Source organism: Homarus americanus, unplaced genomic scaffold (assembly GCF_018991925.1).
Source record: "Homarus americanus isolate GMGI-L3 unplaced genomic scaffold, GMGI_Hamer_2.0 scaffold2539, whole genome shotgun sequence".
In the NCBI taxonomy this organism is placed as follows: domain Eukaryota; kingdom Metazoa; phylum Arthropoda; class Malacostraca; order Decapoda; family Nephropidae; genus Homarus; species Homarus americanus.
In genome coordinates, this window is record NW_024725489.1 from 5,437,319 (window position 1) to 5,462,493 (window position 25,175).

At 41.5% G+C, this 25,175-nt stretch overlaps 1 protein-coding gene across 1 annotated transcript; it reads left to right on the forward strand.

Moving 5' to 3' along the window:
* Positions 1–7,046: 7,046 nt before the first annotated feature.
* LOC121865106 (titin-like) lies at positions 7,047–24,784 on the forward strand. The gene is made up of 7 exons (XM_042364435.1): positions 7,047–7,190; positions 8,609–8,679; positions 9,149–9,266; positions 11,879–11,996; positions 18,334–18,422; positions 21,186–21,463; positions 21,761–24,784. The coding sequence occupies exons 1-7, from the start codon at positions 7,047–7,049 to the stop codon at positions 24,267–24,269; spliced, it is 3,327 nt and encodes a 1,108-aa protein (XP_042220369.1). The 3' UTR covers positions 24,270–24,784.
* The last annotated feature ends 391 nt before the right edge of the window (positions 24,785–25,175 follow it).

A 25,175-nucleotide genomic window follows, 5' to 3' on the forward strand; every position in this document is an offset into this window, starting at 1 on the left:
CTCTACCCAACAACGTCAGCTAGAGAAGGTACAGAAGAGGGCCTGCAGAATCATGCTCGGCGCAGACTCCTCCGGCTACAACAATGCTCTCTCCTACCTGGAAATGCCATCCCTCAATGACCTCCACCACCACGTACTAGCAGGGTTTGGCAGTGGACTACTGCAGTACTGCACCATCCTCGTCATCACCACCTACTGCCACCAGCAGTCCCCCGCCCACCTCGCGCAATCCGCCACTACAACAAAATTCAGCCCATGAGAGCCCACACTGATAGATATATGAATAGCACCATCCCATCTATTGTTAAAATAATAAACAGCTCCAGATTTATGTTCTGTACAGCCCTGTAGATGTATTAAACGTATATTATTATGTCTAAATCACATGTAGGTTTGTATATTTTCAGCCACCGGCTGCAACTCTCTTAATAAACCGTTTATTATTATTATTTTATTGGTGAGAAAAAATAGTGAAGATTGTGGTAAAAGTTTTGAAAGGAAAGCCCTTCTTGTGAGGCATATGAGTGTACTGTAGGTGTAACTGTAGTAATGAACTACTGTACAGTGAATATACTGTAATGTATAATTGTTCTGTGTTATAAGTTTGTAAACATTAACAGATTATAAATATCATCCCAATTGGATTATTGTTCAAAGGATTAAGTATCACGAGTACTGTACTACTATTTTTAGGTCTGGATTCTCCTGTAAACCAACAGATCTTTTGTTTGTGTATGAAGTTATGCGAGCCAAAACTTCGTATTAGCACCACAAAGAAAAACACCAGAAAATGTGGTTAAAGTTTTGGAAAATGGAACTCTCTATATCTCTTGAACTAATTGTGACACTCAGTCATTCTATTACCAAATTGAAGCTTACATACTCTTGATTATATTGCCACAATAATAATCTTGTTATGTTTATTTGTAATCATGAAAATACTCATAAACTTAGCAATTTAGAGGCTTTAGATTTTGATAAAATTTGATTATTTTGAAATACGAACACCACCACCACAAACACCACCACCTCCACCACAAACACCGCCACCTCCACCACAAACACCGCCACCTCCACCACTAACACCGCCACCCTCCACCACTAACACCACCGCCACCTCAAACACCGCCACCCACCACAAACACCGCCATACCTCCACCACAAACACCGCCACCTCCACCCTATCACCACCTCCACCATAAACACCGCCACCTCCACCACCAACATCGCCACCTCCACCACAAACACCGCCCTCCACCACTATCACCGCCACCTCCACCACTATCACCGCCACCTCCACCACAAACACCGCCACCTCCACCACTATCACCGCCACCTCCACCACTAACACCGCCACCTCCACCACAAACACCGCCACCTCTAACACCACCTCCTCCTCCACCACTAACATCGCCACCTCACCACTAACACCGCCACCTCCACCACTAACATCGCCACCTCCACCACTAACATCACACCTCCACCACTGACATCGCTCCACCACTGACACCGCCACCTGCCACTAACACCACCACCTCCACCACGCCACACTCACCTCCTCCACCACCGCCAACACCACTAACACCGCCATCACCACTAACATCGCCACCTCCACCACTACCGCCACCTCTAACACCACCTCACTCCCTAACACCGCCACCTCCACCACTAACATCGCCACCTCCACCACTAACATCGTCTAACACCGCCACCTCCACCACTAACACCGCCACCTCCACCACTAACATCACCACCTCCACCACTAACATCGCCACCTCACCACTAACACCGCCACCTCTAACACCACCTCCTCCACTAACACCGCCACCTCCACCACTAACATCATACCTCTAACACCACCTCCACCACTAACACCGCCACCTCACCACTAACACCGCCACCTCCACCACTAACATCGCCACCTCCACCACTAACATCGCCACCTCCACCACTGACATCGCCACCTCCACCACTGACACCGCCACCTCCACCACAAACACCGCCACCTCCACCACTAACACCACCACCTCCACCCTAACATCATACCTCCACCACTAACATCGCCACCTCCACCACTAACACCGCACCTCTAACACCACCTCCTCCTCCACTAACACCGCCACCTCCACCACTAACACCGCCACCTCACCACTAACATCGCCACCTCCACCACTAACACCGCCACCTCTAACACCACCTCCTCCACTAACACCGCCACCTCCACCACTAACATCCCCCACCACTAACATTGCCACCTCCACCACTAACACCCACCTCACCACCAACACGCCACCTCCACACTAACACCGCCACCTCCACCTTTAACATCGCCACCTCCACCACTAACATCACCACTTCCACCACTAACATCGCCACCTCCACCACTAACACCGCCACCTCCACCACTAACACCACCACTACCGCCACCTCCACCACTAACACCGCCACCTCCTAACACCGCCACCTCCACCACCCCACCTCCACCACTAACATCGCCACCTCCACCACCACCGCCACCTACCACTACCGCCACCTCCACCACTAACACCGCCACCTCCACCACTAACACCGCCACCTCCACCACTAACACACCACCACCACCTCCACCACTAATACCACTTCTCCACCACTAACACCACCTCCTCCACCACTAATACTACCTCTTGCCACCTCCACCACTAACACCGCCACCTCCACCACTAACACCGCCACCTCCACCACTAACACCGCCACCTCCACCACTAACATCGCCACCTCCACCACTAACACCGCCACCTCCACCACTAACACCGCCACCTCCACCACTAACACCGCCACCTCCACCACTAACACCGCCACCTCCACCACTAACATCGCCACCTCCACCACTAACACCACCTCCTCCACCACTAACACCGCCACCTCCACCACTAACACCGCCACCTCCACCACTAACACCGCCACCTCCACCACTAACACCGCCACCTCCACCACTAACACCGCCACCTCCACCACTAACACCGCCACCTCCACCACTAACATCGCCACCTCCACCACTAACACCGCCACCTCCACCACTAACATCGCCACCTCCACCACTAACATCGCCACCTCCACCACTAACACCACCTCCTCCACAACCACCACTACTACCACCATCACCTTCTTCACCATGACCTCCTTCACCACCTCCCCCAACACCACTGCTTCCTACACCACCACCACCATTTAATGATTTAACATACAATACCTAAGCTTACTATAAACCTTATCAAAAAACAGTTCACATTTTATATACTGTATACAGTACAGTACAAGTGTCTCATAACATCGTGTGTCCAGTTCCCCAGATAATGTACTGTACTCTACACCATTATGTTATAGGTTAGATATTTTTATATTATGTAAGTAAAGATAAACTAAATGCATAACAATTTACTTAAGTTGTATATATTTGGTTAAAATTTTTGTCTTGTATACAATGTTCATTTGATAAGATTTGTTCTATGCTGTATTTATACGAGGTCTCATGTGATATTTTATGTGCAAAACAGTTTATAAAAGTTGTACTGTTAGCCGGAACAATTGGTGCAGAGCTCTTACGGGGATGAGAGATTACATGGTAATTTTCGAGCTAGTAAAGAGACAACTCTCAAACTCGGGAAAATCTCACATTCCTGGAAAATTTCTGGGTATTGGGGAAAGTTTCCGAGAGTCTAAACTACGCATCTTGCATAGACAGACACCAGCCCACTTTCAAAGAATATTTCTTGGTGCTGAGAAAAGTTTTCTGAGAGTAAACTGTGCATTTCATATTGACTCTAAACTTTGAATCTCATCTCACATGGATAAACACTCTGCCACTACATCTAAACAGTGGGCAAGAGCAGAAATATATAAGGCTAGCAAAAAACTGCATTTGTATCATGTCATGGGGATTCTGCCTAAGGATATAAAATTGTATTCTGTGCTGTGCGGGAATACTTCCATCAATTTCCTACATTGATATAATAAGTTGTTGATAAAAATCATTCCATTTCTTAGAAGGCAAAACATTTTATTAATCAAAAACTAATTACTGTACAGTATAATACAGAAGTACATTTACTCCAGCTCGAGAGTTACAATACTGTAACTTGATCTGGCCAGTCACCATTCCTGCATCTCACTTAAGCCAACCCACATCAGTAATGCAATGATATTATAGATAAAAAATTGATAAGGAAAAAACTTGTATGAAAAGTACTATACAGTAATTAGGAATCATCTGTAAGTGAAGGAAATTAGTAAAGTTCTTAAAATATGATACTGAGAGGCAAATGGTGAGGAGCTCATTATCATATCAATGTTAGATGGTAAATAATACTTGACTCATCAACAAACTCAGTTTTTTTCTTGTACAGTACAGTATATGTACAGTATTTTACTTTTCTCAAGGGAGAGGTTTAGAAGGGTTGTTTGTGTAAGCTTCATCTCTGCCATATCCTAAAAGTGACACAATTCTTGCCACCAACTCATATTCTGTACTCTCTCAAGAACCACAAGTCTCACTCACTCCAAGAAATATGTAGTGCCTTGTTATTTTTAAGTTCCAGTTTCACCTCCTGTCATGCTTATCTTCTTTATGAGAGTAAAAATTGAACACTCTTTGTTGTTAATAAAGTATTATATTTTATAGTAAATTGTTGTATTAGTTCTTTGACCTTTCATACAGTCAGGGGCAGCCTAAAGGACCTGCAACACCTGCAGTTGCAGGGTTTCAGTGCCTGCTAGCAATAAATAAATCTATCTTCTCAGTCATACTGAGAACTGTCCAACAAAGCAATTTCTATAGATATTATGTTCATATATTGTGACTGCATGTGGTTCTACGAAGAATAACATAGATAAAATCTTGTAAATTTGCTGGGCAGAATGGAACAGACTAACAGCAATTAGTTCACAGTGTGGGAAGTTGGGAGAGGTCTTTGTCCTGCATTTGACTTAATGTAAACTAGGCTGATGATACTGTAACTAAGTGCCATTCTTTAGACCATGAGACTCAAGATTGCTAATTAGAAAAAGGAATACAGTACTAATAATGCACATACAAAAGTGCTGTAATACAGGTAATCTTATAATGATTTAATAATTAACTCGCTAATTGTATTGTACTGTATATACCAATACTACCAAGGTGTGATACCATAGGGGAGAACATAAAGAGAAAGTTAAAAGAAAGGTATAATGAAGATAAGGAAAATACTGTGTTTCATGTTTTTCTAGGGATCGCTAAAGACATTTTACAGCGGGTCATGTAGACTACAGGTGTTCAAACAATGTACATAGACAGTGCACTAATCCCCTCCCAGGTGTGCTAATCCCCTTCCTGATGTACTAATCCCCTCCCAGGTGTACTAATCCCCCCTCATGTACTTATCCTCTCTCTGGTCTGCTAATCCCCTCCATGATGTACCAATTCCCTCCCTGATGTACTAATCCCCTTCCTCGTGTGTTAATTCTCTCCCTCATGTGTTAATTCCAACCCTGATATGTTAATTCCCTCCCTGATGTGTTAACTCCCTCCTTGATGTGTTAATTCCCTCCCTGATGTCTAATTGCTTTCTCTGATGTGTTAATTCCTCCCTGGTGTACTAATTGCCCTTCCTGATGTGTTAATTCCCTCCCTGATGTACTAATTGCCCTCCCTGATATGTTAATTCCCTCCCTGATGTTAATTTCTCCCTGGTGTACTAATTGCCCTCCCTAATGTGTTAATTCCCTCCCTGATATACTAGTTGCCCTCCCTGATGTGTTAATTCCCTCCCTGATTTGTTAATTCCCTCCCTGATCTGTTATTTCCTTCCCTGATGTACTAATTGCCCTTCCTAATGCGTTAATTCCTTCCTTGGTGTTAATTCCTCCCTGGTGTACTAATTGCCCTTCCTGATGTGTTAATTCCCTCCCTGATGTACTAATTGCCCTCCCTGATATGTTAATTCCCTCCCTGATGTTAATTTCTCCCTGGTGTACTAATTGCCCTCCCTAATGTGTTAATTCCCTCCCTGATGTACTAGTTGCCCTCCCTGATGTGTTAATTCCCTCCCTGATTTGTTAATTCCCTCCCTGATCTGTTATTTCCTTCCCTGATGTACTAATTGCCCTTCCTAATGCGTTAATTCCTTCCTTGGTGTTAATTCCTCCCTGGTGTACTAATTGCCCTTCCTGATGTGTTAATTCCCTCCCTGATGTACTAATTGCCCTCCCTGATATGTTAATTCCCTCCCTGATGTTAATTTCTCCCTGGTGTACTAATTGCCCTCCCGATGTGTTAATTCCCTCCCTAATGTGTTTATTCTGTCTCTGATGTGTTAATTCCCTCCCTGATCTGGTTAAGTCCCTCCCTGATCTGTTAACTCTCTCCCTGATCTGTTAATTCCCTCCTTGATGTACTAATAGCCCTCCCTGATGTGTTAATTCCCTCCCTGATCTGTTAATTCCCTTCCTATTGCGTTAATTGTCTCCCTGGTGTACTAATAATCACCAAAGTAGTGATGCAAAACGATAAATACTATGATATTTATACGTAACAATTTTGTACAATTAAAAAAATGAAACTGAGGCCAAAAACTTGTAATAATTATCAGGCAATTTTTTTTTCTACAAAATTAAGAAAAATACTATTTTAAGCGGTGATAACAAAAACTAGTTCCTGTAGCTTATCATCCAAGGCAGATAACCAAAGCTAAATAATGAACCCTAAGGACTTACAATAATATTAAGAAGTAGTGGAACGTTTAGTATTAGTATTATTTCAGTTTCAAATATATCAACATGTTTAGATGAGGTAAGCTAATTATAATTTTGAATGGTATATAAAACTGACAATTACTAATTATTTATAATTGTTAATGCTATAACACCGTTTTGGGTTTCCTGATCACCTTATAACATTAAACTGTCAAAAAAAAAGTATTATTTCGGTTTTAAAGCGACTTGGAGGCGGAAGAATACTGGGCCCAGCGTCAGGTAGGAGGGAAGACATGGAGGAAGGAAGGTGTGTGTTAGACGTCCTCCCAGCCACGACCATGTGGACCCTCGTGATCTTGTTCCTGGGTATAACTGGTGGTGTGTCGACAGAGGCCTTCAATGAAGCACGAGATGATATATCAAGTGAAGGATCCGATGGACTTAATGCATGTCAGCTGATATGTGGCAAAATGGTTGATGACGTGAGTTATTTTACTGTACCTGTACTCTTATACTTAGGTTATTACTGTTGTTTTTGTAACGGACTGAAGGGCTACAAGAATATATCTGTCAGCTTCAGGAGTGGTCAGTGAAATGGTTAAGATTCAATGTCACGAAATGTACAAGGGATGTACCTGGGTCTCGAGACCCATATCACTTATCTCAACGGGACGAAGAAACAGCTTTAACGGAGTCCAAATATTAAAAGGACCTGGGTGTGTATGTTGACAACGAACTAAAGTTTTCACATCATTGTGAGAAGGTGAATCAAGCGCCCACGCTAGTGTCTTATACAGTAAGAAGGTTGTTCACATGCCTAGATGGTTCATTCTTGTAGCGCTGTTGAAAAGTGAATGGCTTCCCATCCTGGAGGACTCACCTGAACCGGTGCCTGCACTACGGCACTCGTCACCCAGAGAGATTAGAATGCCTGCAAGTCTACCTGTAGCTTATAGCCTTATACTATAGGCGGGCATTATTCAATCGAATGTCCGTGGCTGGCAGATGCTCGCCCCACTAGAGGTCAGAGATTAAGGTTGAAGCAGCCACAAGTTCAGATAATTATCAGGGCAAACTGTTTTGGAGTGAGGGTTGTAAACTCTTAAAAAAAACAGTCTCACAGAGAGCATTGTGACGGCACCGAGTGTGAGCTCATTCAAGACCAGACTTGACTAATGCTGGCGGCCAGTCTTATGTTCACCGTAAGTTACCGTTATCTTATGTTCACTGTAAGTTACCGTTGTCTTATGTTCACCGTAAGTTACCGTTATCTTATGTTCACCGTAAGTTACCGTTGACTTATGTTCACCGTAAGTTACCGTTGTCTTATGTTCACTGTAAGTTACCGTTGTCTTATGTTCACCGTAAGTTACCGTTATCTTATGTTCACCGTAAGTTACCGTTATCTTATGTTCACTGTAAGTTACCGTTGTCTTATGTTCACCGTAAGTTACCGTTATCTTATGTTCACCGTAAGTTACCGTTATCTTATGTTCACTGTAAGTTACCGTTGTCTTATGTTCACTATAAGTTAGTATCGCCTTAAGTTTAATGAGAAGAGAGGTCAGTACAGTCCTTATGAGAGAAAATATGAAGATGCAATACTTGTGAAATAATAGTTTGTGTGGGTCACGTAGCCTAGTACAATACTGGTACAGCGAGTAAATTTAACCTGAGCCTTGATAAAGAGTTTATCGAGACGGTGATAATTAGTTACTAAGGTAATTTCATTTAGAAGTAAGTATTAGTGGTTTGGACAACGATCCATATTACTTTTTCCTTATCTCGAATAACCAAGTGTAGAAATTAGTTTTTGTATTTCTTAATTTTTTCTTCCATAAAATTAATGTAGGCCAACAGTACGTTCTTTGCCATTTCAAATTAAATTTCCATATTATAGGAAAGAGTTCCTAGTGCTGTCACCAGGTTCCCCTGTACAGTGTTATCAGAGGCATTTGGCAGGAGTCTCAAGTACATAATATAAAGTAGTACAAATGGGCTTGCTAAAGTTTAAGGAAGGAAGGAGATTCCTTCAAAATAACATCAATATCATTTATGGAATATCTGGCCAACATGCAGGTGATAAGCGTCGTGCCTCCGCCATTTGAGACATCTGAGGATGGAGTGGACGAGTGTGCGGCTGCTCTTGCATAATACACGAGCACGTTGCTCAAGGGGGTGGGGGGGTTACCCAATGATGAGTCGAGCAGTATCACTTCCCTCTTGCGCGACCCTTTCCCGTACACATACGAGAAGTCAGGAAGGTTACGGAGGGCAATGTACCAGGCAAGGATGTTTTAGTCCTTGGTGCCAGGAGGGCGTTGAGTCCAGACTCAGGAGGGATGGCTGCTTCCCAAGCCCCTCTCTGTTTGTGATGAATTTGTGTTGTAAAGTTGTCGAATTATTCGAGGGACAATATAATCAGGTGTGACCTTGTTAGGGCCAGTGTTGTCAAGTCTATCAACTGCCTCATTCCCCGAGACACCGACAAGTTTGGTATCCACAGGGATATCACTGGACGCCCTGCATCCAGAAGTGAAGACGTAGCCCTTGTATTCGTGGGCTACCATTTACCTTTACTTTTACTCTCTTCGCCACTGATCGGCTCGTTAGCAGCTTGGGTGGTCGGTCACGTCCTTGTTACGCACTGTTGGCAAATACTGGGCATGCACAGGCGCCTGAATATATCGGAAGTTCGGAACCTGCTTCAGTGTTGGCCAAGTCAGGCCTTGAAAGAGCCCACACTCGGTGCCGTCACAACACTGGTAGATTGTTCCAAGAGTTCGCAATTCTCACTCCGAAAAAGTTTGCCGTTACAGACTCACAGTTATCTGGACTTGTGGCTTCTTCAACCTTGAGCTGTGACCCCTTGTGGGGCGGGCGTCCGCCAGCTCCAGGTATAAGGAAGTGTCAAAAACACCAGCGACTGTTAGCCTACATTGTATCTAGGGCGGCTATTTCCAAAACGGAAATTTTTTTTCTTTTTTTTGGCGACACCTATTATTTTCCTAAATTAAGCCTGTTTAATGATGAGTTGAAACTATTTAAAAAGTTGGGTATTATTGTATTTCCGCACCCGACATTCCTACCCCTAATCTATATCATTTTCTTCTATTAATCATCCGCCATTATTGCCTACCTCACCTCCCATACTGCATGTCTTCATAAATCATCACGCGCCTGCGTTCCCGTACACTTCACGCGGCCAATCAAAAGCTTCTCTTTTTTTTTGCAACCAATTAAAACGATTTGTGGTTTAATTCGCGGTATTTTTTGACTCAATCAAATTCGATTTTTATTTTTGGGTACCTCATATTTCGAAATTCAAATTAATTTCCGACCATAGAAGTCTGCGATGGGTGTCACTTCAATTACTGTATATGAAGCTGATTGCGATTTGGTTTTTTGGGGGGGGAGGGGGAAACGAAGAAAATATAGCATTTTTTCGATCTCATGGTGTTCTCCCGACTTCAGTAAAGTGTCCTAAGTGCAAGAACGAATGTAATTATCGTCAAGACCAACATACTGTATGTGACATTGTAGTAACTCCAGCGACGTGTGAGAACCAGGCCATTAAGGTAAGAAATAAGTGATTCCATCATATGGTGGGAGTCAGTTAGGTTAGGTCAGGTTAGGTTTATGTTTTTCTGGTGTTTTTTGTGTATTTTGTATTCGCTTAGCCATTTTTTTTCGGGAAAACGCCCCAAAAAAAATCGATAAAAAAACCCTGCCAATTTCCGGCGGAAATGAAGGTCATAACCGATCTAAACACACTAGAAAAATATATATTTGACTTTCTAACAGAGTTGGGTGCACTTATACAAATTTACCAAAAGTTGTATAAAATAGAACTTAGAAGAAATGTTGATTTGTCAAATATCACTATAATGTGATGAATGCTGTTTTGTGGTCATTTTTTTTAAACGCACTGTATGTATTACATACAGTGCATGCATTCATACAGTATAAATAAAGAACTGGAAGAAATGAATATTCATTTTAACTCCTGCTGAAACAGCATATGCTAACCAAATTGAAGCAAAAAAAATGTCATCCACTCTCCACTGCGGCCTTGGCAGACTGGCCATCTAGGACGTGTTGGCAACTTGACTCTTACTGTCGTCCACTGCGGCTCTTCAGCAGTGTTGACAACGGCAACTACATATAATAAAAATACGTTAATGGTTATTATGGCCTTCAGTTTCCGCTGTTTTAAGTATACCTAAGGTAATTTATATAATTATTTTTAGTCAGACAACAAAGGGTAGGACAAATTAACATCCGGCTTGAGGTAGCGCCGGACGGAGGACAGTGCTCAAAAGCCGGACTTCTGGCCACCCTAAAATTTAAATATGAGATAACATGAACTTACTTATTACTAAACCTATCATCGTTATCATTATTTCATTATTTTTATGTTTGTATTTTTTTTTATTTATCAATTCAATTTCAATTGTTTATTCTTTGATAGAGGAAGCGGGATCCTAGTGCTGTCACTAGGTACCCCTGTACAATAACACCAGAAGCATCTGGCAAGTGTGACAAGTATATACAGTATAAATATTATAAAGAGGCTTACTAAAGCCTAAGGAAGGAAGGATATTCCTTTAACACATAATCAATGTTATTTACATAGTATCCGGCCAGTATGGGGAGGATCATCGTGTCTCCGTCAGGGGGTCGTGGAGTGGTGGTCCAGCAGGCGTCACGGAAGCGTTGTGTGTGGGGACATCTTAGGAGGTAGTGGATAAGGGTGCGGCTGTCGGGTCTTCTGCATAATGCACAAGAGCGTTGCTCAGGGGATGCGGGGATACCAATCTCCCAAGCAAAGTCATACCCAATGATGATACGGGCGTTTTTTATTTATCTGAAATATTATTAGTATTACATTTTCGCCCCCCAAGCCCCGGTGTGAGTCAATGACCTGTGCCCGTGTGGGCTAATCCCTGTATATATATATATATATATATATATATATATATATATATATATATATATATATATATATATATATATATATATATATATATATATATATATATATATATATATATATATATATATATATTAAAAAAAAAAAAAAGTTAAATATATTATACCATCGTTCAACGTTCCCATAATTTGTTAGAGTTAATTTTAAGTTTATGACATTTTATTCTTCTTATTGTAGGACACCATAAGGAACGCTTGTCTATATGGCTGTCAGGCATATCATCATGGGATCATGAGTGACTACCCAGATTTTGGCAGTGACAGTTACGATGCTCACAAACAGGTGTGTCATTATGGTAAGTTAAATTACTAATGTTTTTGGATGGTGTGATTTAACTGAACACCGAGTTTCTCGTAGGTTTTGTTTAGAAATTAAACATAGAACCTTTGAGTAAGTAGTAAGGGGGATTTCTTCCTCAGGCTACGTATTACCACTCGGGCAAAACCTTTGATCCCATTCAGTGATTTTTATCGTTGATTATTTATATGAGGGTTTAGAGGGAACACTCCCATGTTTGAGTTCTTGTAGAATCTAGATAAACAGACAAAATTATTTTCTCTCATAATGCAAGATAAGTAAAAGAGAGTTATGTAATGTATAGTGACTAATCTCTACACCGTGGTCCACAGCCAGTCACTTACAATTAAGTGTTGGCCAAATCGTTGCGGGCGGGGGACCATAGGTGGCCAAATCGTTGCGGGCGGGCGGGTCGTGTTGCGTCTCTGTAACAAAGCGTGTTCGGCATCCGGGCCTTCGATGTAGAGCGGCAGAAATTGGACAGTGATTACATAAGTTCGTCAAGATCGTCTTAGTGAGGTGAAAGTGTAAATCGATGTCGGACTTTTCATGCTAGACACGATTGTATTTTTGAAAACTCAATTTCCACCGAGTTGGAGGTACAGCCAGGGTCACAGGCCTATAACCACACAATCACTGCCACATGACAAAGCTTTTATTTTATTTTATTTTTTAGGGTGTTGTGGTCACGGCTGTGATAAAGGCCAACCAGGGAGTGTAGTACTGTGCCTTCAGTTAAATCAGTTCATAGTTGTCATCAGTGAATGCAGAAGAGACTATAATAACTTAAAGTGAATACATATTGGCAATCGAGCTGGTAAGGACAACTGCCAGCCTATTCGTGTCATAGGTGCCACAGAGACTTTAAATTTTATTTTGTTTGTGTGCTTGCTCAAGGACTGAATCTGTGTTTATAATACACCACTCACAGGGAGATACAGTGTACACAGTGATAGTTCATAGTGTCATCAGTGACCGCTGAAGTTGTAAATAACTTAAAGTGAGCGCTCACTAGCAAGCAAGCTGGAAAGGCACCGTGCCAGCTGAAACCAAGTCGTGTCATAGGTGCCACAGAGACTTTAAATTTTATTTTATGTTGATTGTGTGCTTGCTCAAGGACTGAAACTGTGCCTACAATACACCATTCACAGGGAGATACAGTGTACGCAGTCGCAGACGACAACTCCATAGGCAACAGAGAGTAGCTAAGTACTTTTTTCTCTCTTTATTTTCTTTGAAATAGGTGTAGATCTATACACAGTCTGCACCCCCCCCCCACAACAACAACAACCATGAGTTTGGTATGTGATTACTGCAGGGAGACGTCGGATATGGAGGATGCAGGCCTAACTAATGCAACGTTTAGGAAGTTACTAACTGCCGTAAAGCTTGATGGCTGTTGCTGGTATTGCCCTGGCTGCATAGTCAAGGTGAATGAAGCGATTGCAATCCATAAGGGAACGAGTTCTCTAGGGACGAAAATAGATGAAGCAGGAGCCCTGCTGGTTGACAAACTGGAGCAAGTTGAGAAAGAGATCCTTGCTAAGACTGAGGAAGTAGCTAATAGAATGGAGGTGGTTGCTAAGAGGAGCTATGCGGACGTATTAGGAGGGCCACGGGTGGGGGGGGCGGAGAGTAATGCAGAATCAGTACAGGTTCTACAGCAGATTGGGACTCTGAAAAAGTGTGTCGAAGAAATGAAAATTAACGGACCTACTGTTAGGGGAGAGGAGGAACACCAGGAACGGCTCCAGCGCAGGAACAATGTAATAGTTTTTGGAGTCCCAGAGAGCCAGGCAGAGGGAACTGTGAGTAAGGAAACACACGACAAGGTGCTGTTTCAAAATATTTGCACAGAGGTTCTGAAGATTCCAGCAACCCCTCAGGATGTGAGGAGACTGGGACAAAAGCAGGGGGTTAAGCCTCGCCCCCTCAGGATCACACTAGGGAGTGAGGAGGAAAAATGGCAAGTTATCCGGCAGGCAAAAAACTTAGCAAGGAGCGAGGCATTTCGAGATGTATTTATTCACCCAGACCGCACGGTAATGCAGAGGGAACAGCACAAGAAGCTCCTGCTGGACTTGAAGCAGAAGAGGGAGGAGTCGAGAAGGAACGGGGACAGGTGCACATGGGTTATACTCAGGGGGAGGGTAGTGGAAACAAGTGTGCCGACACAGGGCCAGGGGGCAGCAGTGCACCCTCCACCCACTCAACCCCCCACCCGGGAGGCGGCACCAGCTCAGCCTACCGGACAGGAGGGAACGAGCGCCGTGTAAACAATGAAATTTTTAACCACACCCTGCAAAATACAGTGTACTTAGCAAATGCTGCAGCTTCTGAGAATGTGGGTGGAGCGGGTTTATTACTAAGAGCAGAGACGTTACCGAGAACAAATTCTGGCTTGAATGTCATGTACACTAATACCGACACGTTCCTTGATAAGAGGGAGGAGTTTGAAACACTACTAAGAGTACACCAACCAGATATTGTAGGAGTTGTAGAACTGTTGTACAAGAACAGGAGAATCGACCCAGAGGAATGTGAGTTCAGTATTGCTGGATATGACTCATTTACGAACCTAACTCAAGAATCCTGCAGGAGGGGTGTGGTTATCTACGCTAGGCAAGACCTTAGAGCCAGCCAGGCGAGGGTACAGGGAGAGGATGTCTTTGAAGAGTCCAAGTGGTGTAAAATTAAATTAAAGGGAGGGGACTTACTTATCGTCGGGTGTATCTACAGATCCCCGAACTGTGGCCCACTAAATCAAAGGAACTTAAGAACCTTAATAAACAATGCGGCGATGCTCAACCCCAGCCACCTCCTTATCATGGGGGACTTTAACTATGGCGACATCGACTGGAGAAACGAGTCAACCCCGAATGACTTGAATAATCCTGCTACTCTTTTTGTAGAAACTCTGAGAGATAATTTTCTGTTCCAACATGTGAGAGACCCGACACATTACAGAGGGGAACAAACACCCAAGCCACTTGACCTCATCATAACAAACGAGGAGGGTATGGTGGCCAAACTGGAACACCTTGCCCCAGTTGGCACCAGTCACCATACAGTGTTGTCATTCAGATTTAACTGTTACCTAGTTCAAGATAAGGCCAGGCCAAGGTGCAAATATTACAAGGGAAATTACAATGGGATGAGGGAAGAGATGAGGGGTATCAACTGGCCTGACTTATTAAGGTACAAGAACGCAGACACTACGCTGAATATCATAACTAGTAAAATGACCCATTTGATCGATAAATATATACCCAAGACCAAACCCAGTGCTTCTAGGAATACGAGGGGATCCCTACACATGAACCATGCGGCGGTCGACAAAATTAAGAAGAAAACCCAGAAATTCAAGACGTGGGTTGGGTCAAACGATGAGCAAGACAGGAGGATGTATGCAAGAGCCAGAAACCAAGCAAAGATAGAGTGTAGGAGGGCTGAAAAGGAGTTCCAAAGGCTGGTTGCACGCGAGGTCAAGTCAAACCCAAAGGCGTTTTACCGCTATGCAAAGTCGAAATTGAAAACGCGAGTAGGAGTATCAGACCTGAGGCTTGAAGATGGTAGTTACGCAGATTCTGACCAGGATAAAGCTGAGGCATTGAACAGCTTCTTTTCCTCAGTGTTCACAAGAGAGGATGCAACTAACCTTCCTGCGTTTGAGGACAGACGGTTCGACACAGCACTGACCCACATTGTGTTCACAGAAGAGGGTATTAGAAATAAACTGTCCAGGCTAAAGGTCCATAAGAGTCCTGGACCTGACATGGTGCATCCTAGAGTGCTAAGGGAGCTGTGCAACGAGCTTGCAGAGCCCCTGAAGATTCTGTTTTGTAAATGCCTGGATGAACAAATGGTCCCCAGTGAATGGAAAGTGGCTTATGTGAGTCCTATCTTCAAGAAGGGCGATAGGCACTCCACGAACAACTATAGACCGGTGAGCCTGACCAGCATAATATGTAAAGTACTTGAGAGTATTATCAGAGATGCAGCGATGGAACATCTACTACGAAACAACCTTGTAAAAGATTGCCAACACGGTTTTATGCCGGGGCGCTCTTGCTTGACACAATTGCTCAAGGTATTGGATATTTGGACCCATATTCTAGAACGGGGTGGTAATATCGACAATATTTACCTAGATTTTGCCAAGGCTTTCGACAGTGTACCCCACGAAAGGCTGAAAATCAAACTGGAAGGGTACGGAATTCGGGGAAATGTCCTAGCGTGGATAGAAGACTTTCTACATGACCGCAAGCAATGTGTGGTGATTAATGGCACGAAATCGTCATCTGTACCTGTAACAAGTGGGGTACCGCAGGGTAGTGTATTGGGCCCGCTGTTGTTTGTTTGTTTCATAAATGATATGCCTGACGTTGTACACTCCTCCATACAAATGTTTGCCGATGACGCCAAGTTATTTCGGGAAATTAAGAACCAAGCGGACTGTGAAGAGCTGCAGAAGGACCTCTGTGGGCTCCAGGAATGGTCGAAGGAATGGCTGCTGAGATTCAATGTCACGAAGTGTAAGAGGATGCACCTGGGGCGTACCAACGGTAAGGAGGCGTACCATATGTCCCAACGGGATGAAGAAAATGTACTAGTTGAGACTGTGTGTGAGAAGGACCTAGGTGTGTATGTTGACAATGAGCTGAAGTTCTCGGGCCATTGTGAGAAGAAGGTAAATCAGGCAAATAAATTATTGGGTCTTATAAGAAGGTCGTTCAGATATCTAGACGGTCCGTCCCTCGTGACGATCTTCAGGAGTGAAGTGCTTCCCCATCTGGAGTACTGTCACCCCATCTGGTCCCCGAGATATGCTAGGGACTGTCAGTTGGTTGAAAATGTTCAAAGGAGGGCCACCAAGCTGGTGCCTGCACTTCGGCATCTCAGCTACCCTGCGAGATTGGAGCGCCTGAACTTGCCTAGCTTATACTACAGACGGGCAAGGGGGGACCTAGTTGAGGTTTATAAGCATCTCAGGGGGCACTACTCAGTTGAGTGTCCTTACTTGGAGCTGGCGGACGCTCGCCCCACAAGGGGTCACAGCTCAAGATTGAAGAAGCCGCAAGTCCGGAAAACCGTGAGGGCAAACTTTTTCGGAGTGAGGGTTGTAAACTCTTGGAACAATCTACCAGAAAGTGTTGTGACGGCACCGAGTGTGAGCTCTTTCAAGAGAAGACTTGACCAACACTGGAGCGGGTTCAGGTACATTCAGGAGCCGGTGCATGCCCAGTATTTGCCAACAGTGCGTGACAGAGACGTGACCGATCGCCCGGGCGGCTAGCGAGCCGACCTTTTGGTGAAGAATATAAAGGAAAAGAGTCGTGACCGATCGCCCAAGCGGCTAACAAGCCGATCAGTGGCGAAGAGGATAAAAGCAAAAAAAAAAGACTGATCTCTACACCGTGGTCCACAGCCAGTCACTTTGCCACACGAGACAACTTGTATTATTGGTCCACAATGAACAGACTACAGTTGTGTTGGTCAAAATAGTATACAGTATTTAGTAACGTGATTGTCATTGCACGTGAATTACCTGCATTAGTTAGTACAGTACTTGATAAATTTACACAAAAATGGTCTCCGTTTGATGAACTGAGAAATTTTTTATGGAAATACAGTAGATGGGTCTTTGTGGTTTTAAGGGTTATAGAAAATGTATTTATTGTATTTCTTTGGAGAGACGATACTGTACCAAACATGGCATTTAAAGTGTTATTAATACTTTATAGGTTAGGTTAAGTTACAAACAGTTCCAATTTTTCTTGGGACTGAAATGTTTTACAAAATACAGTATTGTAAATTCCTTCTGTCGTGTACTTATTTGTAAAAACCTGTAAAGAAAAAGTATTTTCCAGTAATAATTAAAAACAAAAATGCTGTACAGTACATATTTTTTCTTTTTGTATTCAGCGCCAGAAATTACAATAGAATCCTGTGTTTTTGCTAAAAAAAATGACTTCATCATCCCGAAAATATTGTAACGATGCCATTAAGAATATATAATGTAAGTCAACATAGGTTTATCTCAATTATGACGCAGTTATCAGTACAAGTGTGCGAGATAGACTGATGGCTATGAAGTGGAGGTCTCATGGGGATATAGATACAGTACTAAGTGTTAAGAATGAATGGAAATGGAAACACTGATACAAAAGTTTGCTGAGAGAGAATTGATAATGAGAAATATATTATTAATTTTAGGTAATAAAAATATTTGTATTACATTGACCTGTGAGCTTAGTGTTGTTATAATTCAGTTGGTAGTGCCATTGGTACATGGACAGTAGAGTGAAACTAAGTTGCTTTTCACTTGTCCACAGGATGTGCACATAAGTTCGACTCGTCTCCGGTTGAGGATGAAGCTTGTATGACAGGCTGCAATATGATCCATAGACTAATCACACACAAGGTGAGAATACAATATGGCCACAGTGTAGGACACATTATTGTTAGGAGCAGAGGTGCATTCTTCTTTGATTGTTTATAATGCTCGTTTCCAGCTTCCAGTCACATGTCAGTAATTATGTCTCACCTCCACCAAGGGAGATGTACTGTACTGGTTTTGTCGAAAGTTATCCTTGTACTTCACCATGGATTCTAATGCTATATAGATTTAGTAGAATCCTTGACTTCACTTCACTTAACCCGTAAATTACTTTCAGGCTGGGAATGGATGGACTCTTGGATTTCCCTGAACAACTTCATTATTCGCAAATTATCCCATGAGTTCATCTCCTTTAATATGAGTGTGATCTATAGTTATCATGAGGCTGTGATCTATAGTTATCATGAGGCTGTGATCTATAGTTATCATGAGGCTGTGATCTATAGTTATCATGAGGCTGTGATCTATAGTTATCATGAGGCTGTGATCTATACACCATAGTTATCATGAGGCTGTGATCTATAGTTATCATGAGGCTGTGATCTATACACCATAGTTATCATGAGGCGTGATCTATAGTTATCATGAGGCTGTGATCTATACACCATAGTTATCATGAGGCGTGATCTATAGTTATCATGAGGCTGTGATCTATACACCATAGTTATCATGAGGCGTGATCTATAGTTATCATGAGGCTGTGATCTATACACCATAGTTATCACTTGTGTGTGTGTGTGTGTGCGTGTGTGTGTGTGTGTGCGTGCGTGCGTGCGTGCGTGCGTGCAAGTAAATTACTGTGGGTGCGCGGTATCCAGGTATATGCTGATAACCACAAGGAAAGAAGAAGACACGAAGGTAACACCTTTAAGTTCAGTATTTATAGGAAACCTACTAATGTGTGTTCATACATTCTTTATTATTCTGCCCACCATAATAGAGTCAAACAGTCAGTATTTTCATCAATGTTTTTACGTGCTTTGAGAATTTGCAGCCCGGAATTCATTGATGAGGAATGTAAATATATCTGTAATATTGGCTTGAACCTTAAGTACCTTAGATCTTTCATAGACAAATGCCTTCCCATTACTAAGAAATCTTTCTAAAGAACCGATCCCAAGCCCACCCATGACCATAAGAATCTCTTAGTATTACCATTTCACAAAAATTTCTCTCAAATTCCTTTACAATTAAAAACCTGGAACGTCAATGTGGCATTTAAAAACTCATGCACTGTTAAACAAATGTTAATCAAAAACTCTCCCAACAACACAGGTGGCTGCATTTATAAGGTTCCTTGCAAGGAATGTAGTATGTTTTACTTAGGCCAGACAGGTAAAGATCTTGTAACTAGACTTAAACAACATAAATACAGTGCTAGAACAGGCCAGGAATCCAATGCTCTGTTTGTTCATTTGAGGGATAATAAGCATTGCATTGACTGGGATAATGCCTCCTCAATATTACCTTGTAATTCAATTGACAGTAAGAACATTATAGAATCTAGTCTCATTAAACATACCGAATCCGTCACCATGAATTTGAGTAAAAATGTACAAACTGGATAATTTCGTAATTAAGAAGATTTGTAACCAGGTGAGAAGGTTGGGTCAGCTTACCCTCTGACTTGACTACCGACTGCTGCGGTGCTTCTTGAAGATTAGTAGGGTCATTACCTAATACCTGACCATTGTGGACCTGATCTCACCCTCCTCTGTATATATACACCTTGTTTTGTACTTCTCCTTAGTCTGTACTCACCCATGGAGATGTGAATTACACGAAAGCGCTTGGGAACTTCGTGTTTTCTTTTTCCTTGTGGTTATCAGCATATACCTGGATCACGCCCACCTACAGTGATTTACTTGCATATATATATACATACATACATACACAGTAGTACCCCAATTTACCCGGTCAATTGAACCCATGGGGTACCGCGGAAAGTGAAAACCGCGTAAAGTGAACAACAAAACATATGGGATTAATTCCAATAGAGACTGGCCCGACCCCCAAACTCCACTTTTTCAGACACAATACCTATGTTGTAGTAAAAATTACATCTTAATTTTATGATGGTATGCACACACAATTAATAATTAAGAGAAATATCAATAATATTAGTTTTTTAACACTTACATTAGTAGAAAAGATGGCTGAGCACACGGGGATGGGGGGTTGGTTCCGAGGCAGAGGGCAGATTATATATTGGCCCTCACCTGTATCACTTGTATCAATTGTATCACTATCCACCACATAGGCTTGCAGGGCCTCTTTGTCAAACCCCTCAAAGTCCATATAAGTCCATATCCTCACTATCATTATCACTATCACTGACTTAGGCCGGCTGTGGTGGGTGGCGGGAGAAGAACTCGGTAATGTTTTGATGACTGGGCGACCTTGTGCGCATCCTGCCCGCGCCGCTTCCCGCGTATATGAGTAGATGCACCGTGGAAAGTGAAAGTTCGGTTCTGGCGAGGCACCGCGTAAATGAGAAATCGCGGAAAGTGATACCACGTAAAGCGGGGTAATACTGTATACTGTGTGTGTATATATATATATATATATATATATATATATATATATATATATATATATATATATATATATATATATATATATATATATATATATATATATATATATATGTATGTATGTATGTATGTATGTATGTATGTATGTATGTATGTGTGTGTGTGTGTGTGTGTGTGTGTGTGTGTGTGTGTGTGTGTGTGTTAAATTAGAAACATGCTTGGTGTATAGTACATAAAATTCATTTACTTCCAGTCTCCTGAAACACAAGAGGACATGGAAGCCACGAAGAAAATTGAAGATACCTTCGATACGAACTATACTCTCCCATTCAAAGGAATAAATCGTACAGTTGGACAAAAGGAACAGTCGTTTGAAAATATATCTTTTGATATGCAAGGAATGGTTGCAAGTAAGGCTGACATAAGAAGAAAATTAAAACCACAACAGTCACCTCTCTACTTGGGGACTACGTCTGAGAGTGTACAAAAGAAAAATATAACCGTTGATATTGTGGGAGCGCTTGGAAATACGTCAGCAAGTTCGAAAACTGACACAATACCTGGGAAAGGAGGAGAGAAAGTTTTGGAGAAAAGAGAGATAGAAGGAAAACAAAATGTAACTCTTGGAATAAAAGGCACATTACAGCGCAGTGGGGCCGAAGCAGAAAAAACAAAACTGTTTATCAGAGAAAGTAATGCCACTGGGGAAGTAAAGTCAACGGGTCAAGGTGACAAGGCTAAAATAATAGAGAAAATTGTAGTAGAGAAGGACAGAAAGAAGAAAGTTTCAGGAAAGGAAAAGAAAGATAAAACAATGAAATTTTCAAGAAAGAAAAAGAAAGTTAAAGCAACGAAGAAAGTTCCGGGAAAGGAAAAGAAAGTTGAAGCAAAGGAGGTTCAAGGAAAGGAAAAGGAAGTTGAAGTAAAGAAAATTCCAGGAAAGGAAAAGAAAGATAAAGCAATGAAGAAGGTTTCAAGAAAGAAAAAGAAAATTGAAGTAAGGAAAGTTCCAGGAAAGCAAAAGAAAGTTGAGGAAAAGAAGAAAGTTTTAATAGAAAAGAAAGTTCCAGGAAAGGAAGAGAAAGTTGAAGCAAAGAAGAAAGTTCCAGGAAAGGAAAAGAAAGTTGAAGCAAAGAAGGTTCCAGGAAAGGAAGAGAAAGTTAAAGCAAAGAAGAAAGTTTCAGGAAAGGAAGAGAAAGTTGAAGCAAAGAAGAAAGTTTCAGGAAAGGAAGAGAAAATTGAAGCCAAAAAAGTTCCAAGAAAGGAAAAGAAAGTTGAAGCAAAGAAGAAAGTTCCAGGAAAGGAAGAGGAAGTTGAAGCAAAGAAGAAAGTTCTAAGAATGGAAAAGAAAGTTGAAGCAAAGAAAGTTCCAGGAAAGGAAAAGAAAGTAGAAGCAAAGAAGGTTCCAGGAAAGGAAAAGAAAGTTTCAGTAAAGGAAAATAAAGTTGAAGCAAAGAAGATTCCAGGAAAGGAAAAGGTTTCAGTAAAGGAAAAGAAAGTTGAAGCAAAGAAGAAAGTTTCAGGAAAGGAAGAGAAAGTTGAAGCAAAAAAAGTTCCAAGAAAGGAAAAGAAAGTTGAAGCAAAGAAGAAAGTTCCAGGAAAGGAAGAGGAAGTTGAAGCAAAGAAGAAACTTCTAAGAATGGAAAAGAAAGTTGAAGCAAAGAAAGTTCCAGGAAAGGAAAAGAAAGTAGAAGCAAAGAAGGTTCCAGGAAAGGAAAAGAAAGTTTCAGTAAAGGAAAAGAAAGTTGAAGCAAAGAAGAAGGTTCCAGAAAAGGAAGAGAAAGTTGAAGCAAAGAAGAAAGTTTCAGGAAAGGAAGAGAAAGTTGAAGCAAAAAAAGTTCCAAGAAAGGAAAAGAAAGTTGAAGCAAAGAAGAAAGTTCCAGGAAAGGAAGAGGAAGTTGAAGCAAAGAAGAAACTTCTAAGAATGGAAAAGAAAGTTGAAGCAAGGAAAGTTCCAGGAAAGGAAAAGAAAGTAGAAGCAAAGAAGGTTCCAGGAAAGGAAAAGAAAGTTTCAGTAAAGGAAAAGAAAGTTGAAGCAAAGAAGAAGGTTCCAGAAAAGGAAGAGAAAGTTGAAGCAAAGAAGAACGTTTCAGGAAAGGAAGAGAAAGTTGAAGCAAAAAAAGTTCCAAGAAAGGAAAATAAAGTTGAAGCAAAGAAGAAAGTTCCAGGAAAGGAAGAGGAAGTTGAAGCAAAGAAGAAACTTCTAAGAATGGAAAAGAAAGTTGAAGCAAAGAAAGTTCCAGGAAAGGAAAAGAAAGTAGAAGCAAAGAAGGTTCCAGGAAAGGAAAAGAAAGTTTCAGTAAAGGAAAATAAAGTTAAAGCAAAGAAGATTCCAGGAAAGGAAAAGGTTTCAGTAAAGGAAAAGAAAGATGAAGCGAAGAAAGTTCCAGGAAAGGAAAAGAAAGTTGAAGCAAAGAAGAAAGTTCCTGGAAAAGAAAAGAGGGTTTCAGCAAAGGAAAATAAAGTTGAAGTAAAGAAGAAAGTTCCAGATAAAGAAGAGAAAGTTGAAGCAAAGAAGAAAGTTCCAAGAATGGAAAAGAAAGTAGAATCAAAGAAAGTTCCAGTTAAGGAAAAGAAAGATGAAGCCAAGAAAGTTTCAGGGGAGGAAAAAAAATATGAAGCCAAGAAAGTTCCAGGGGAGGAAAAGAAAGATGAAGCCAAGAAAGTTCCAGGGGAGGAAAAGAAAGATGAAGCCAAGAAAGTTTCAGGGGAGGGAAAAAAATATGAAGCCAAGAAAGTTCCAGGAGGAGAAAAGAAAGATATACTCAAAGTTCCAGGAAAAGAAAAGAAAGATGAAGCCAAGAAAGTTTCAGGAGAGGAAAAGATAGATGAAGCAAAGAAAGTTCCAGTTATGGAAAAGAAAGATGAAGCCAAGAAAGTTTCAGGAGAGGAAAAGAAAGATGAAGCAAAGAAAGTTCCAGTTATGGAAAAGAAAGATGAAGCTAAGAAAGTTTCAGGGGAGGAAAAAAAATATGAAGCCAAGAAAGTTCCAGGAGGGGAAAAGAAAGATGTACTCAATGTTCCAGGAAAAGAAAAGAAAGATGAAGCAAAGAAAGTTCCAGTTAAAGAAAAGAAAGTTCTAGGGCAGGAAAATAAAGATGAAGCCAAGAAAGTTCCAGGAGAGAAAAATAAAGATGAAGCCAAGAAAGTTTCAGTAGAGGAAAATAAAGCCAAGAAAGTTCCAGTAGAGGAAAATAAAGAAGCCAAGAAAGTTCCAGTAGAGGAAAATAAAGAAGCCAAGAAAGTTCCAGTAGAGGAAAATAAAGAAGCCAAGAAAATTCCAGTAGAGGAAAATAAAGAAGCCGAGAAAGTTCCAGGAGAGGAAAAGAAAAATTAAGTAAAGAAAGTTCCAGTAAAGGGAAAAAAAGATGAAACCAAGAAAGTTCCAGGAGAGGAAAAGAAAGTTGAAGCAAAAAGAAAATTGTGGGAAAGGAAAAAAATTCTAGTAAAGGAAATGAACGTCGAGAAAATGAGACGAAAGATCCAGGAAAGGAATAGAAAGGTGAAGATCAAAGGGGAGACGTCTGTTTATGGATAAAACTGGGTGAGGAAAGGTAAGAGAAAGAAGTAGTGGGGGAAGGGAAAGAAGTGAAGGAAGGATGAGAAGAGGAAATTCGGGAAATATGTAAATCATATACCTTTATGTAAAGGAGGCAACATTATCAATAGGTTTGTTCCTGGATATTGAATCCCTTCTTCACGTTTCTCAGTGAGGACAGGTGAGGAAACTCGGTAGTGGGGGAACTCGAGTTGCTGTGTCTAGCCATTCGCAAAGTTACCAGAAGAAGAATATTTCTCATGTATTTTTCGTGTAATTGTGAGGGATTTATATGATTTTGATTATTTTGTATTGATGGGTAATGTATGTATTGTTTTAAGTTTTGCTATCATGGTATTTTATTTTATATCCTTCCACACGTTGCAGTGTCTTAATTTTATTGGCTTACATCGATTATTAAAGGAGTTTTGCATCCTTAGGGGACTATATGGCACGAAGAAATTTGATAAAATCTTATAAATTAACACCGACTAAATAATTGCTGGACAAAGGGAAAAATATTAAACCTTAACCGAAATGTGAAATCCAAACTTATTAAAGTGCGGTTTTTTTTCGCTGAGAAAAAACTCACTATACTGTTTAGTCGAATTCTTAAACGTATATTTAAAACGAATGATTTACCTCTTCCTTAGTATGTTAGAACCTGTGTGTGAATGACTACAGTGGGTTCCTTGAGGTTAGCAT

Excerpts from the sequence above, each read along its gene's own strand:
- LOC121865106 (XM_042364435.1), top strand. The coding sequence starts at position 7,047 with ATGTGGACCCTCGTGATCTTGTTCCTGGGTATAACTGGTGGTGTGTCG. Across the intron at positions 7,191-8,608 it reads GTGGCAAAATGGTTGATGAC|GAAAGAGTTCCTAGTGCTGT; the intron begins GTGAGTTATTTT and ends TCCATATTATAG. Across the intron at positions 9,267-11,878 it reads AAGACGTAGCCCTTGTATTC|GACACCATAAGGAACGCTTG; the intron begins GTGGGCTACCAT and ends TTCTTATTGTAG.